Consider the following 16,015-nt stretch of genomic DNA (forward strand, 5'->3'; position numbering starts at 1 on the left):
ATGGAGCCTTGTTAACAGTTCTTGGCCGTGCGGCCTTGGACCTCTAACCCTCAACTTGCTAATGCAGACCAAGAATACAATCTTTCAGGATGGTTGTGAGAATAGGGGACACAAGATCTTCCCTTTCCAGCTGAAAAATGTACGAACTACCCTACAGATGAAGATGAGCTCGTCACCATGTTCCAAGAGTCAGCAGCTTATGCACACGCTCAAGTGAAAGGGGCTGGGCTGCCCTGGGCAGCTTTGCTCAAACATGACTGACTCCAGAACGAGTAAATGAAGCTTGAAAATCCAGATGCGCGGAGTACGGAGGACACACACACACACGTCGTTTCTAACCCAGGAGAGAAGAATCGCTGCTACATGGGGTGCAGATGCCAATGTCTTCATTCCCTGCACGGTGCAGGTTACTAGGCGGAGTCTCAGCTGGGCGGAGTGGAGGGCGAAGCTCTAGCTAACCTCAGGCCAGAAGCTGTGTCAGGAACATTTCTGACAAATCGTTTTACTTTTTATTGGGATGTGGGCGCACCCTCCCTTCTCAGTCCTCTCCCCACTAAATCATCTGTAGGAAAAGAGCCTCTGCACCAGTCTTGTAAACTGAACGAAGACTTACTGCTTCACTACGGTCTGACTTTCAAGAGTCAGAGGGTGCACTTTTTCTGTTAAATGGAAGATCAGAGAGTAATTTATCCTGATCATCAAGTTCATTCCCTTGCCTCTGTGGAGGCTTCCTGGAATGACGGGCCTTCTGAGCATCAGGAGCCACCGAACAATTACCCGCAAAGGTCCAGTTTCCAAATCTTGGAACAGTCTGTGAGGTGATGCCCTGCTCTCACCAGCTGTTCCATCAGATGAAAACAGACTATGTGGAAGGGGAGAAAAAGACACAAAGGAAACACTCTCAGGTCCAAACCTACATCCCCCCGTCACACTTAAATCCCCTTTTCATGTTTGATTTTCTGCGAGCATGTACTTGGGATTTTTATCATTTCTGTAGCAGAAATAGCAGCGTCTCACAGGAACTAGTACCACTTTGCAAGCAGAAAAAAAGTGAAAGATACAGAGGTTTCAGGACAACTTTTATTGCTACCAGAGGCTTTTATCATCAGTACATGGTTCTGACTGCAATGCCTTCCTCAGCCTGCACGGGGAGCTCAGGGTCCAGAAGTCACTGAGAGAAAGGTAGGGCGAAAACTGATCAGGAAGATACAAAGAGCTTAACAGAAATCGAGGGCACTGAATTCGGTCATTATGTGTTACAGACCCCAACCTCAGAGCTGCTCCGGTATTCAGACAGTCTCTCCTGATTACAAATGAGTGAAAACGGATCAGTTACCAAAAAAACAAAAAACCTCAAACCTTCGTTGTTCCGTGTTTCTTTGGTGAGCACTTGGATAATTCACTTTATCATGAATCCTTTTATACCAATGTCAAAAATGCTTTTAACAAATCTATGAGTGTCCTAATTACATGCCACTTTTAAGTTCCAATTTGAGATAAACAAAAAATGAAAACGATAATTTTGTTTCCAAACTCCAGGAATTGAAATTAGACAAACACAAAATCAGCGTGGTAATACCAGTCCTTTTCCTTGACCACCTCTCGCTCTTATGGGACAATTCTGCAGGACCCTTTCTGGATGAATCTGAATCATGGATTAAACATGGCTGTCACAACGAAATAATTTATTCACTAAATTGCTAAAAAATGATTTTGAGGGTTTCCTAATCAGTGGAAGTCAGGCTATAGATCAACATGCATAGAAGTTCATTAAGTATTCAATAAAGAAGCAAGCAAAAATGAGAAAAATCAAATCAGGATGCTGGAGACAGGGTGTGGCAGCTGTGAGTTTTAGAACTTTAAAGAAAACACTGAATAGCGCTTTTGAGATGGGGGAATCGCCATTACTTTTAGGAGAGAAAAGATGGAACTGACAAAACACTCCAAAATTTTTTTTTACTTTAAAAAAAATTTGGATCTTTTGAATTTTACACTTTTCTTTTGGTCTTTAAATGCTTAAATGATGTTGATTCTAATTTGCCACACAAGTAAGTGGGGATTTTTTCTGGCTCACTTCGACGGGCCTGCTAAGGTACACACCTTCATACAGCCTTTCCCGGTTTCCCACGTTCCCGTTCCCGAGTAGTCTACCGTGTCTGCACTGGGTTACATGACAGAAACGGGCTGCAAAGGCGGACAAGGGGAAGCGGGTCCCTCCTGCCTCGACAGATCAGTGGCACGGACAGAACCCACGTTCTCTGGCGCACTGTCTTCGTTGTAGAGCCGCTTGATGCCGTCGTAGACGTCATCCACTTCCATCTCCTCCACTTTGCGCTTGGCCGACGTCTGCTTGCACGCCCCGGCCGCCGAGAGATGGTGGTAGAAGGCTGCTGCGCCTCTGACCGGCGCTTCCGCGGAGAAACCTAAATCCGGGCCTGGGACAGAGGAGGGCTGGAATCTGAACACTCCTTTGTCACAGGTCACCAGGGTGTGCTTGAGGGGCCGGTAGACATACACGGAATTGAGAGGCAGGCAAGACTGCAGAGAAGAAAGGTGATGTGCCACGAGCTCCCGGCAGTGGATCAGCTGGGAGCTCTCCATCTGGGCCAGGAGGGAAAGAAACCACAAAGTCGCTCATTGCCGGAATACAGACGACGCCGTCGTTGCTGGCCACTTCCCCGCCCCGCGCCCTCCGTGCGCCCAGCCTTCTCTCCTCTCCCCACCCCTACGTGAGACTGCTCTACCCCTCCAGCCTACCCCTGATCTTAGGAAATGGGTCCAGATCTGTACTTCTACTGTCAGGCTTCGGAACTTAAATCCTGTATTTGCAATTATATGCTGAACATCTTCATGAAAACAGAAACGGTTCTCTTTTGTTCACCGAACAGACCCAACACCGACTCCTGTTCACATTCCCTCTGTGAAGAGAACCCTTCACCTCACCCTCTGCCTCTTCTAACCTCTTCAGGAAGACAAACAGATAAACACAAAATTCATCAAGAATTTAGGGATAAAAACAGAGGCATGAAAAAATTTAAGGGATGGGGAACATCATCTGGCTAAGAATTTATAACAACTTAAGTGTTTCTTGTTTTTATTATTTATTTATTTATTTATTTTTAAGATTTTATTTATTTGACAGAGATCACAAGTAGGCAGAGAGGCAGGCAGAGAGAGGGGAGGAAGCAGGCTCCCTGCTGAGCAGAGAGCCCGTGTGGGGCTCAATCCCAGGATCCTGGGATCATGACCTGAGCCGAAGGCAGCGGCTTTAACCCACTGAGCCACCCAGGCACACCAAGTGTTTTGTTTTTAAAATACCAAATGAGAACTTTTAAAAAGTTCTTAAGAACTTGAAGAAGTTCTTTTAACTTTAAGAAGTTAGCAGGCTTGACAACATTAACAAGAAATGTTTTTGTTTCATTTGGAGGTTTCACTAATTCCTTCTTCCCCTTCAGGATAGTGACCCTGTCTGAAGCTATCCTTGACTCCTCCTGGCCCCCACACTCAAATTCCAGGGCCATCTGTTTCTATTTCAACCTGTCATCGTATACCACATCGTATTAAAATAATCTACTTAACCATTTAGCTTTTCCTTTATAGACGATAAGCCACCAGAAGAGAAGTACTGTATTGTATTCATCTTTATTTCCTAAGTTTCTTTCCTAACAAAACAGCTACACATGGGAGGCTTTAAAATCGTACCTGTTTTAGAGAGTACAGATAGTCTCTGCTCTACTTTCCCTATAATTATAGTTCCAGTTAAAATCATCTTCATCTAGCAACATACATTTCTCCCCATCCAAATATTTTAGCAGCACCCCAATGCCTACCAGAAATTAGCTAACCTCTTTAGCTTGGTATGAGGCTCTCCACAGTCTGACCCCAACCTTTTTCAGCCTTATTTCCTGACATATCCAAAATTGTGCTCTCCTTTCTGCCAAACAGGCCTGTCTACGTCTACCTGCTGAAACTGGATTACCTATTCCTTCCAGGTCTGGCTAAATGCCTCCATCTCCAGAAAACCTACATAGACATCACTTCCTGGTCTTGTGTATTTTATAAGTCTTTTTGGACATTTCTTAACTACATCTCATTCATACCTATACAACCTACAGGACACAGCATTACTATTTGCAATACCACAGAGGAAATAAAGGAAAATATGCATGATTTGCAAAAACAACGAACACATTTAATCACGAGTCTATTTTTATCTCTAAAAATATTCATTGCTTGTTACCCAGGAAAGTACCAGCAGAAAGAAGTGTGGAAGGCAGGTATCGCCACAGTACAAATGTTAGAATGCCTGAAACTGTCAGAAACCATATACGAAAAGGACCCAGTTTTAATTTCTACTATTTGGTTCACTAGTTTTTTTTCCTTGTTTGAAAGACACTAGGTAACACCCGAAGGGTAAAACACTAGTAGCTAGCCTTAGAATTTCTTCTCTTCCCTTAAAAGAATCGGGGATACTATTAAGGTTCCGACTGCAGGCGAGGGCGCACCGCGTCCCAGGGGTGTAGAGCAAGCGGAGCCTCGCTAAAAACAGGGGACAAAGAACACGGGAGAGATGGGGCGGTCAGGTTCTTTACGGAGCTGGGTGCCCGCCCGTCCTGAAGCCGCCCACAAAAGGGAGACGCGAGAAATGAAAGAAATGGGGAAGTGGAGAAAAGCCGGAGCAGAACAATCCCTTCCGCAAAGGCCCCACCTGAACAAGCTACTCCTCAGCCCACGATCACTACTGCGGCCCAGAGGACTCAAAGGACCGTGGCACCAACTGGGTCCCCGCGTCCGGCGCAGCCGAGTCCGGCGCAGCCGCCCACCCCAGCGCCCTGGTCGGAGGAAGACGCGCGTTTCCAGCGGCCGCAGCGGCGGCCCCAACTGCCCGCGCGATCCGTCGCGGCGACCCGCCCGCGGCCCGAGCAGCGCGGGGGGCTGGGGGCGCGACTCCGGGTCGGACATCCGGCGCTCATTCCCCAGTCCCCGACACTCGGCTCACCTCCCCGGGCACCCTCGCTCCGGCGCCCCGGAGCCCCGCCAGAGAAGCAAGGGTTTCGGAAGCCGGAGGGAGGCCGCTGCGGGGAAGGACGGCGCCAGACGGACCGACAGACACCGCTCCGACCGACACCGTCTCCTAACGACACCCCCGAAGCCATCCCTCACCTGCCGCCGGGTCCGCCCCGGAGCCGCCGCGCGGCGGGCCGTGTCCCCGAAGACCCAGTGTCACGGCGGGGTGCCCGCAGGGCAGTTACTGTGATTTTTCACGGCGAGGTCCCCAACTTCGAGTGCCGGTGGCCGTTTCTAAGGACCCCGGCTAGACCACCGCGGCGGGCCCGGGGCGGACATGCCGACCGGGGCCGCACGGGAAGCGGGCGCAGGAGAGGGGACAGCGGCGACGGGGGTGACGGCCCCAGGGGACACGGCGCGAAGCCCTGAAACACCGGAGCAGCCGGCTGACCTTCGGCGCGCTCCAGACCCGGGAGCCGTGGCGGGGAGGCCCGCCGCTCCTGGGAGCCCGGCCTGCGGCTCCGACCCCTCCACGGCCGGCGAGGGCAGCTGCAGGGGCGGGCCGGGCGCCGAGGGCAGCCGCCCCAGGGCCGCGGGAGGGAAGCCGCGAAGTCTCCTGCACTCGGCGCCCTCGCAGCCCGGCCCGGACGCCGAGCCACGGGTCTGAAGCAAGGCCGGCGCCGTCCCGCCACGGCCCTGCAGCAATGTCCGGTACTAGAACCGAGAATCGGGGGGATGTTTGACATTGCAGAGCCCCGCCACACTTCTAATGACAAAGGTATCAGACCCGGTCCTCCTACCCAAATGCAGACTCAGGACCCACCAGGTCTGGGCCACATACGCTGCCATCAGTCCCAGTCTTAAAAAAACTGTTAAGACCAAGTCTCCAGGTTTGCAATCTTGTTTTTAACAATCGTCTCCGTTATAACTTGAATACCACATGGGCCAGAGATCTTTTTCCATTTTTTACAATCACGGTATCCCCAGTGCCCAGATCACAGATTTTTCACTGTGTCTGTGGCCCATAAGTACTGAACCGCACGCTGCTTTTCCCACTATGTCCAAACAGCTGGCAGAAGGGAAGAGGCCAAGTGGATCACGGCGGCGCCCAACAGGTCTCTGCCTCAAATACTTACGAGGAGGTATTACTTTCCGAACCATATGCTGGGATTCTATATGTACAAGATTTTGCCAGAGTCAAGGGAAGCTTTCTAGTTCTCAAAGAAACTCTGAAAACCACCAAACTAAATCTTTAAGGTGTGTATGGGAAAGCACTGGTTTTCTACTAAGCAGTCCTGTGTGTCAGAGAAAGCCCCAAGTTCCCCGAACTATAGGTCTAAAATAAAGAGCAGCTGAATGAATTGATTTCTAAGATTTCTTCTAAGTCTGTAATACTCCCTCAATAAGAAGGGAACAAATTCCAGGGAACATTCTTACAGCACCAAAACTCCAAAAGACTTATGAAAGAGAATAAGCATACTCTCCAGTATTTCTTTTTTTTAGTAGAGAACAACTTCTCAAAGCTACAGAATACAAATGCTAGTTACGACAGTCTTATTATTTATGCCTCAAAGTCTGTCCTTTCTTCGTGACAATAACACTTCATACAGCACATTTTCTCTGTACTGGCTTTGGGAACAGGCACAGAGACCAGGTCAGAACATTTAAACATGTCAATTGTTCCAATAAAAAGATGAAAAATGAAATGTAGAAGATTTCCATGAATATCCCTTCCCCCATTCCCATAGTCTAATGTAAATGATTAATATTCAGCTTCACATAACAACACTGTAGGTAGGAAAGTAAATTTCCTGTGCCACACTACTATTGTATTTACATGGTGGTTTATGATAATTTCTAAAAATTCTCACTAAATATATCTCCTGAATTTATTTTCACTATAGCATTTATTTCAATGGGAATACTTCTCAATTACAACAATCTAAATATGCTATTAAAAGAAAATCTCTCTTGTATGGGAGAAACGGCCTGTCTTACCACCAACATCCTATGCCTGTCCCAGGGATGCAGAGCAAGCCGAGCCCCACTAAAAACTGTGGAACAGAGCACAGAGAAAAGGAATGGGCTTCTAGCTAATATATTGCTCTGATCTGTCAACCTTTTCATAAAAAGACCCTCGATCCTTCTCTGCTCACAGACTAGGGTCTAAAATTCTCTGAGCTGAGAGGCAGTATGAGGTACTTCCATGTCTGCTAACTTTTACAGTTCATATCTATGAGATATCTTACACCAAATTCAAGTATTATTCTACTTTTCTTTTATAGTATTCTAAGTTTTATAAGTTCAATTACTACAGTTCTTTGCTAAAATTAGTTTTTATGATAAAATGTAATTACTTAAGCTCAGAATTTAACGGTCTTTTCTCTAAATAAAATCTGATAAAATAAATCAGAAGAACTATCACCAAATAAGAATAAGTAGGGACATACAAAGGCAAAGTAGATTCCTAAGTGTTTTATGGACTCAGGTGGCAGAACAGTATGGTCCTGCAGCAGACGTAAACTTTTGATTTTTATTCGGTGACATGAATAGAACCAATAAGCTTATCCAAAGTAGATGCTAACATATAGTACCTTTACGAACTTTCCATTTCAATGAGAAGTTTCTCCCTTAAAACTCCTACATTTTATATGCATAGCTAATAAAAAATTTAACTGGCCTATTAATGTTTTAAGCCAATTTGCAGATAAAAGTGATGGAATAATCGTAGGCAATAATAGGAACTACCAGACAGAAAGGACACCTTCTACTTGCCCAAGTCTAGTACAAATACTTCACTTTCTAGCCAACAATAAATTACTTGTCTAAAAAACAACTTCTTGCCATTTATGTTTTTGAATTTGTTTTTTACAAAATAAGTGAAATACAGAAGTACTATAATGAAATACACAAATGGTGGTAGAAAGGTTCTTCATAAAAAACTAAAGGACAATGTATTATAGAGAATCTTACTAATTTCTCAAGATTCCTACAAAAACTTTATATGTAACTAGAAGGGTTGAAAAGAAGATAGGCTCTAACCTTTGTAAGAGAAAAAGGTTCACGTAGCCTGTAAGTTTCAAGTGTGTATTACTTTACTCTTGTCTTTTCTTCAAAGTGGTCTGCCATTATGAGGTGAGACATGTCTCTTAGCTTTATAACCATCTAGTAACCGTACATACCCCAGCCAGAGAGAACACTTACTTTGACTTACACCTACCTGTGCTTTCTGAAGCAGCTCAATTGTCAGAGGAAGCCAATCAGGAATAAGTTTCTCCATTTCCAAACTAACCATGGCCAGAGCAAGCATGGATCCTTTGAATTGCAGAAGTTGGTTGCAGGCCATACAGTGAAGGAGTTGCTTGGTAAGGACAGCCAGATGTTGAGATGGGCTCAGTCTGGGCAAACTGAAAAGTAACTGAGGCCTAGTTGACACTGCAATGGCATGAAACTGGGGGGAAAAAAAAAAATCACAAGAACATCATACTAGTTTTTCTTAAAGTTTTAGGTAAATTATGTATAGAAATTGATGTAATCTTAGGAATGACTCAAGTTTCTTAAGTTTTTAATTTTAGCTTCATGAAATTTGACATAAGATAATATATCCTAATTTCTAATTTTTCTTTTTCTAAAAATCACAACAAATGAGTGGGCAATCTACTTTCCTAAGTCACTAAGACTACATATTCAAACAGGAAACTAAGAGACATAAGGTATATTTACAATGTGAAGAAAATCCAATGGTGTAGCTGTGTGAAGATCCCAGTTCAACTTATCCAGAATAATTCTCTCCATCCTCAGAATTTCAGATGAAGAACATCCACAGAAACTGTCTCTTGCCAACACCTTCAGTACTGGAATTCTCTGTCCCAAGCAAAGTGGAATGGGGCAGAGTGAAGAGGGAGGAAAAAAAATAAACTAATTTTCAATTTGTGTTCTGGTAAACAGAAAGCAAGTTAATAAATGGAGAAAAATTTTCAAGAAAGAGACAAAACTAAATTTTGAAGGAAAATATTTACCTCATCCTCCTCCACAGTCTTGGCAGCTAGGAAAAAACAGCTGATTGCAATACAACTCAAGTATTTTGGATGGGCCTAAAATTTCGAAGAAGGAAAAAAGCAACTTCAGTGATTTTCAAAAAATTAGAGTTTATTTTTTAAAACTAGCTATGCATGTGAGACAAATAACGGATACAATTCCAAGGAATAATCAATCTGATTCCCACCTATTGCTTTCTAAGACCAGAGCTAAGTTTTAACTTCACAAGCCTAGCCATAATCATATTCTATGAAAATACTAAGATACTACATTGTTCAAAGTTCAACCAATGCTAGTTAGCCAAAGTTAAATTTCCATCTAGCAGAGAAGAGCTTAATTTTAGAAGACAACTTATTTAATAAATAAAATTCCAAAAATTAAAGATCTCTTTGTACATGTGTGTGTTCTGTAAGCTAGTTTTACTCTCTTTAACTGTCACACCAGTAATATTAACACACTAGATGTTAGGTGAATTAAAGAGAAAGAATATAAAGAAAAAGACTATAAATCTATTCCCGATGCTTTATAAAAACCTACAGGGTGATAGCGGGGCAGCAGAAATTTTCTAATTAAGTGCCCACAAAAACAAGTATATATTCAAGTTCTATGGTGAGAACAAAAGGCTCCTACATTCCTACAGAATCAATCAGCAGGAGGAAGTAACTTTCTCAAGAGTCTGACATGCATAGGAGGACTTGAATTTGCCTATTTTCCTTATCTAAGATAGGGCAGGAATACTTTCTACCTTATTGGTAGAATAAGGGTTTGCCAAACCCAGAATCAGAATCCAGTTTTAAGTAAACAGATCAATTAACTCTAATTACATTAACTGATACAGAGGTAAGTTACATAACACACAAAAAAACCCCCGTTTCGATATTTACTTTATACTTAAATATTACATTCTTGTGAAATCAGGGAACCCCTCTGATGACCTGATGTGGCCCTGATTAATTAACTTATGTAATAAACACACCAGTGACCACTGCGCCTCAGTGTTAAGTGGCATACTGTGTAGGAACCTTCTAGTTCTCTGCCTGTATGAAAAATAAAAGCTGGTTCAATACTGTCAATATTTTTATAATTATTAATAGTAATCAGACATTATGGTTTAGAAAGTACTTCCAAAAATACTGTCATGTCTATTATGTCTCCGAAGTTAAGGGACACCACATGAGTGATTTCTGTAGCTAACAGTTCCAGGATCCCTGATTTCCCCAAGTATACAACAGGGCAAATGCCTGAGGTCATCAGAGTTCACTACAAAGAAGAGCCCAACTGTTAACAACTCACTCACGGTAGGTAATGCAACTAAATCAAGGGCACCAGAGGAAAAGAATCCCAATAGCAAGTGTGTGTTTTGTTTTTTTTTTTAAACAAGGAGTAGTTCTAATTCCTGGATGTACATCAAGTCATTTGTGCAGTTTGTTTTTGCTTCTTTAAATACAGACATTCAGATCTTACCAACTAGAGATTCAGTAGCTCTGGCGCCGGGCTCAGGGTGCAAAACTTTTATTAAAGAACTACATAGCATTTCCCTCTGCATAGCTAGGACTGAGAATCTAGACACTGCTGCAGCCTTGTATGGTCCGCTTTAAGACCCTTTATTTAAACTATGAATACACTTTAGGTATTGTTTCAATATAGATTAACCATTTAATTAAGAGAATTTTAGGCTAATGACAGGACCCATTAAATAAGAAATACAAAAAAATGAGATACATGGCAATTTTCTATCTGATCCAGAAACTTCCCCAAATCTGTTTAAACTGTTTAATAAGGTAAGAATCTCTTCTATGACAGCAAATACAAGAAGGTCATTAATAATTTGTGAAGAACATAGAAACTAAGAAAGGACACTAAGCCTAAACTCATCTTTCTCTGCAAAAGGAAGGTCAGCTATAGTCAGAGGATTGGGGGGGGGGGGGCTTGATAGTGAGATGAACTCAGCCATGTCAGAGAACATAAATTTCAGGCAATTACTATCATTATAATTAGGGTTCTTTAAGTCTCTTAAGAATACAAGTGTGAAACATAAGAGATTAACTGAGTGGCCATCCAAATTCTTCCACTCCATAATTTTTTGACTTCTATTTTTCACGCCTAGTAACAAATGAATTCCCAGTTCTCCCAGCACACATATTCTTAGGAATACAAATGACAACAAACAAACTGCTTTTCTACTTTTTCATGCCCTGCCATTAAAAAAATGCTAATTTTCTGAATTTAAATCCATTGAGAGTCTACTATGACTAATTTCACATAATAGAACCAATGCTATACCAATAAAAACCATATAAAACTTATTCATATTTTTTTGTATGTTGTTGTTCATGCTGTTGTTACTAATGCTGTTATTCAACAAAAATATACCAAACTTATTTTATGCTCAGTTCATTTTATTATACTCCAAATGTATGCCCCTGGAAATTATTTATATATTTCGAAAAAACAACAGTGTAAATATTCAATAACTAAGTAGTGGCAAAAAAAAATGTGTAAAAGGCTTATTATACTTTTCTAGTCTAGTTCACAACTAACATCTAGAGTATACCACGTGTTAAAAGATGACTAAACTGATATATGGTTTGTATTAAAATCAGGAAATCAAAAACTTCACAGATTAAGTATATGTTATGAATACTAGTAGCAAAAAATAATTATAGAATACGATTCAAAACAAATTCTAAAAATTTACAGCAACAATAGAAAACATCATGCCTTCTTATAGGGACACAGATCTTGTCCAAGAAGGTTTTTCACTCCTTGTCACTTTCTAGAATGTTTACTACTTGCCCCTGGTTTAGTACAAAACCCTCAAACAAGAGGTTGTGTTTAAGTGTATCCTAAAATATTTACCTTTACAGTAGCTAAAAACCTGTCCAAAAGACTGCTAGCCAGAGCAAATGTTTCTGGGTAAAGGTTGAATTGGTACTTGAGTTTGGCCAGCCACTGAATCACTTCATCTCTCTGGGATGGAGAAACATTCTACAAGGGAACAATTAAAAGATAAAATAAAAATAAAAAAGAACAAGTGAAGCTCCAAGTTATCAAGAATGAATTTTCTCTTAAAAGGTTAGCAAATGCTATGGAATACGTTTATATGTTAAAAATGTTTTTAAGTTTACTCAAAATCTATCAAACTTAAGATGAATGAAGATAAAACTTTATGTACTGGTCAAAACAATTTATCAATATCCAATAGCCTCTTCCTGTTTATTAAATAAAATCTTCACAATGTCATCTCACCATATACCTATATTTTATTTATTTATTAAGATTCTGTTTATTTATTTGACAGAGAGAGAGAGAGAGATCACAAGTAGGCAGAGAGGCAGGCAGAGAGAGAGAGAGGGAAGCAGGCTCCCCGCTGAGCAGAGAGCCCAATGTGGGCCTTGATCCCAAGACCCTGGGATCATGACCTGAGCTGAAGGCAGACGCCTAACAACTGAGCCACCCAGGCATCCTCAACTTATATTTTAATTAAACTAAGGTGTTCAGGGAATATAATACTTTAAAGGTTAGGTAACACTAATATCAACTGATAGTAGTTTTGGAATTAAGTTTCCCAATTCTAGAAAGAGGAAAATATAAGTGAATTTCTTTCTAAGGCAGCAAATAGCCATTAAACCATCTTAGAAAATGTAAATGGAGTATGGTAGTAGAATGACAGCCCATTAAAAACAAAAGTGAAGTCAATAGGAATAAATTAAAGATATCAGGGACAACAGCTGAATTATATATTCAAAGATCACAGAGAATACTCAAGGGGAAATTCACCTGAACTAATTTACCAATGGAGAGATTATTATACAAACATATAACATCACTGCTTCCTACATACTATTTTAAACTGCTGAGTACAGGCTTAATTTTTAGAAGGTACACACTTTAAAGCAGTAATGACTTAGCTCTCTTTACTCTTGAATTTTGCAGGCACCACAAAAAACAACAAAATACAACAAACGTAGTAATAATCTACTTATAGTAAACACAATAGAGTACAGAAATGACTCTGTGATTAGTGGAAAGAAGTATTTTCAGTAAAAGTGAGGGTTCTAGACAGGTAAAGGTTTAAACCAAGCACTGTATCTTTTTAATTAAAACCATTTCAGATGGAAAGCCTTCCTGAGAAAGCCAAGAGGCCATGGCTTAAACCTCTTTCCTGATTACTCTGGGTCAATTTTATGAAATCAATTCTTCTATCATAGAGAGATACATCAGGATCTATAAAAGCAGGGTGGGCTGCATATCTTAATGTATCTCCCCAAACAGATATTACAGTTGGAATTTCTTCTCTCCTTCCTCTTGGCTTTCTTTTGTGTTGTGAGAACTACAAGACTTCGTGCTCATTATAATCTCTGCAATTGCACTGGCAAGCTAATTTCTCATTTTTTCCCCTTCCTCTGTCACTTTTCACTTTGGCACAACACAGTAAAGTGTTACTTAACGTTGGCCAGACCAACTAATTACACATATCATTTTTACACGTAGCTCTAAACTCAGTTATAACTGGTATTTCAGAAGGTTAACTGCCACATATCCACGTTCTAGTCAATTCCTTTTGTCCAATAAAGACTGACCCTAGACTACTGCACAAGAAATACTGACAAGAAATTGAGATTAAAAAAATGGTTTACAACCTCTTACTATCTCACCACCAAGCTGGTGTTAAAACTATGAACAATAATCTAAAAATATCTGACAGTCAAAACAATTCAGTTCATATTACTATTCAGTGCCCATCATGCGACAGGTGCTGGGAATACAATGATGAATTTAAAAACTCGTTTAAACTTCTAAACTTAAAGTCTCATGGGGAGGCAAACAATCAGAAAATGTCAATCACCCAAGGGCACATCCCGGAGGGCGCTCAGTCCCCTGCGGAAGGAGAGTGAAAGCTTCTTACAGGAGGTAGCGATGAACGTGTACCTTACAGTGCGGAGAGGATGTGATCATTTTCACGTCATGGGAAAAGGTCTATTTTTTTAAGCCTGTGAAAAACTTTAAAAAACAGGAATCATGTCAACCTGGAGGCAATCACTTATTGTCAAGCTCTTCTTTCTTTTTTTTTTTTAAAGATTTTTATTTATTTACTTGATAGAGAGAGATCAAGTAGGCAGAGAGGCAGGCAGAGAGAGAGAGGGAAGCAGGCTCCCCGCCGAGCAGAGAGCCCAATGTGAGGCTCGATCCCAGGACCCTGAGATCATGACCTGAGCTGAAGGCAGAGGCCCAAACCACTGAGCCACCCAGGCGCCCCTTGTCAAGCTCTTCTGACTCTCAAGTAAAATCAAGGTGGGTAAGAAAGACGCCAGAAACGGATACTTGGAGAATCAGTGTAGAATCCCACTGATCGAGACGAAAACACAGGCAGCTCACTAAACTGAAGCTGTGGGCGTGACAGGTTCTGGGTGCAGACAGCAGCAAGGGAATTTATGTCCTGCACAGACTACTGTCCGACAGGACAGAGGAACAGAGGAAACCGGAGTTGGGCAATTACAGCAGGGGCTAACTTTTCTCTCTCAAACAGGTGGCCGATTCTAGCCTGAAGCTGTGGCTTCCTGAGACAGGTGGGAGGGAGCAAACACAGACTGACAACTAGGACCGGCGTCAAAGAGCTATTACTGGTCCTTGCTTCTGGAATATATCATTTTCCACAGAGCCCTGAGCTGCTGCCCCCAGATCCAGCTCTGAACTAGGGGCTCCGAAAGGTCCCCGGGAATGGCGTGAAGGCAGTCATGGGATTTCCAGAGGAGCTCAGCATTCAAGAGAAATTAAATTCCTACCTAGAAGAGCTTTTATCTAAAATGCCAAAACAAACAGAAAAGTAATGTTAAGCGAGACACTGAAAACGAATCAGTGTAAGGAAATACATTTGCACAGGGGGCAAAAGACGGTCACAGAGTCCGATAAACCTGGGGAGGCCGGAGGGAGGTGAAAGAACAATAGGCCAGAGCAGCCGTGAGCAACAAAATCATCAACTGCACCTTCAGCTCAGAGATGCATACAATGGGGACAGAGGGGAAAAAGATCCCTGAGTGACAAAATTATATATAATGTACCTATTTGGTGTCTGACATTAAATAATAAACATCTAATTGTAAGAAGTGCCACAGAAGATGGACGCGATGTGCTTGCTGTGAGAGTACATAACACAGGGAACACAGCTGTGCAGAGATTTCCATATCATGGTTATAACTAAATGATCCAACTTCTAGAAAGCACATGGAATGCAAAAGGCACTCAAATACTAGTTTTGTTCTTTCCTACTTCTAAAAATACCTGATGCTCTAATGATGCCAGAAAAAAACAAATTTACAAAATACTACATACAAATAATTATTTTAAACCAATTATAATACAACTAGTTATGAAAGAGATCATGACAAATCTTTGGACTTTATACCTTATACTGAAATACAGGAATAGGGCCAAGAAAGCATTCCCGCATGACTAGTAAAATCATCACTAGTCAAAACTAGTAAGAACAACAAAAACCCACAAAAGGTTAACAGTTTAAAAGTCACTCTTAGGGAAATCATACTAAGATCACTTTTTCAAATCAATTCAAACATGTACTCAACAGCAGTATCAACAGGGCAGCTTTACAAAAATGAAGTTCTGTGTCTAAGTGATCCAACTCAAAAGGCAGGCCAGGGAAAGAACGGAAAGCAGAACTGCCTGCCCCCCTAGATGGTGTGTCCTGGACAAGGAATCGGTTTCCTTTTACACGGATTCCTCAAAGAGGGTTAAGCCAGTTCAGAAGCTGAACAACTAAATAATCCTCAAGAGAGTTTGGAATGGATTGATTCAAGCTGGTAAAACACAGGGTTTTGTATTTCACAAGCTACTATTCTGGTCATTTAAAATACAAATACTCTCCAGCTTTAAACTCTTCAAGGCTCACCATTACCTAGAACAAGTACAAGCCCCGAGGTGTGGCGTACAAATCCCTATGACCCACTTCTCC

General features: G+C 41.8%; 1 protein-coding gene across 5 annotated transcripts in view; it reads right to left on the reverse strand.

Annotated features, from left to right (window-relative positions):
• Window positions 1-1,062: 1,062 nt before the first annotated feature.
• The window catches only part of CCNI (cyclin I), a 31,010-nt gene continuing 16,057 nt past the window's right edge, over window positions 1,063-16,015 (reverse strand). For 3 of the 5 annotated variants that reach the window (XM_032334666.1, XM_032334664.1, XM_032334665.1), the window contains 5 exons: window positions 11,905-12,033; window positions 9,027-9,101; window positions 8,731-8,871; window positions 8,228-8,458; window positions 1,063-2,601 (listed from right to left, as the gene is read on the reverse strand). In XM_032334666.1, the coding sequence (XP_032190557.1) occupies window positions 2,167-2,601; window positions 8,228-8,458; window positions 8,731-8,871; window positions 9,027-9,101; window positions 11,905-12,033 (1,011 nt within the window). In that variant the 3' untranslated portion in view covers window positions 1,063-2,166. Of the gene's footprint in view, window positions 2,602-8,227; window positions 8,459-8,730; window positions 8,872-9,026; window positions 9,102-11,904; window positions 12,034-13,977; window positions 14,095-16,015 lie in introns of those variants that run through there. The other 2 variants (XM_032334668.1, XM_032334669.1) reach the window with 2 other exon arrangements.

Source organism: Mustela erminea, chromosome 2 (genome assembly GCF_009829155.1).
Source record: "Mustela erminea isolate mMusErm1 chromosome 2, mMusErm1.Pri, whole genome shotgun sequence".
Lineage (NCBI taxonomy): Eukaryota > Metazoa > Chordata > Mammalia > Carnivora > Mustelidae > Mustela > Mustela erminea.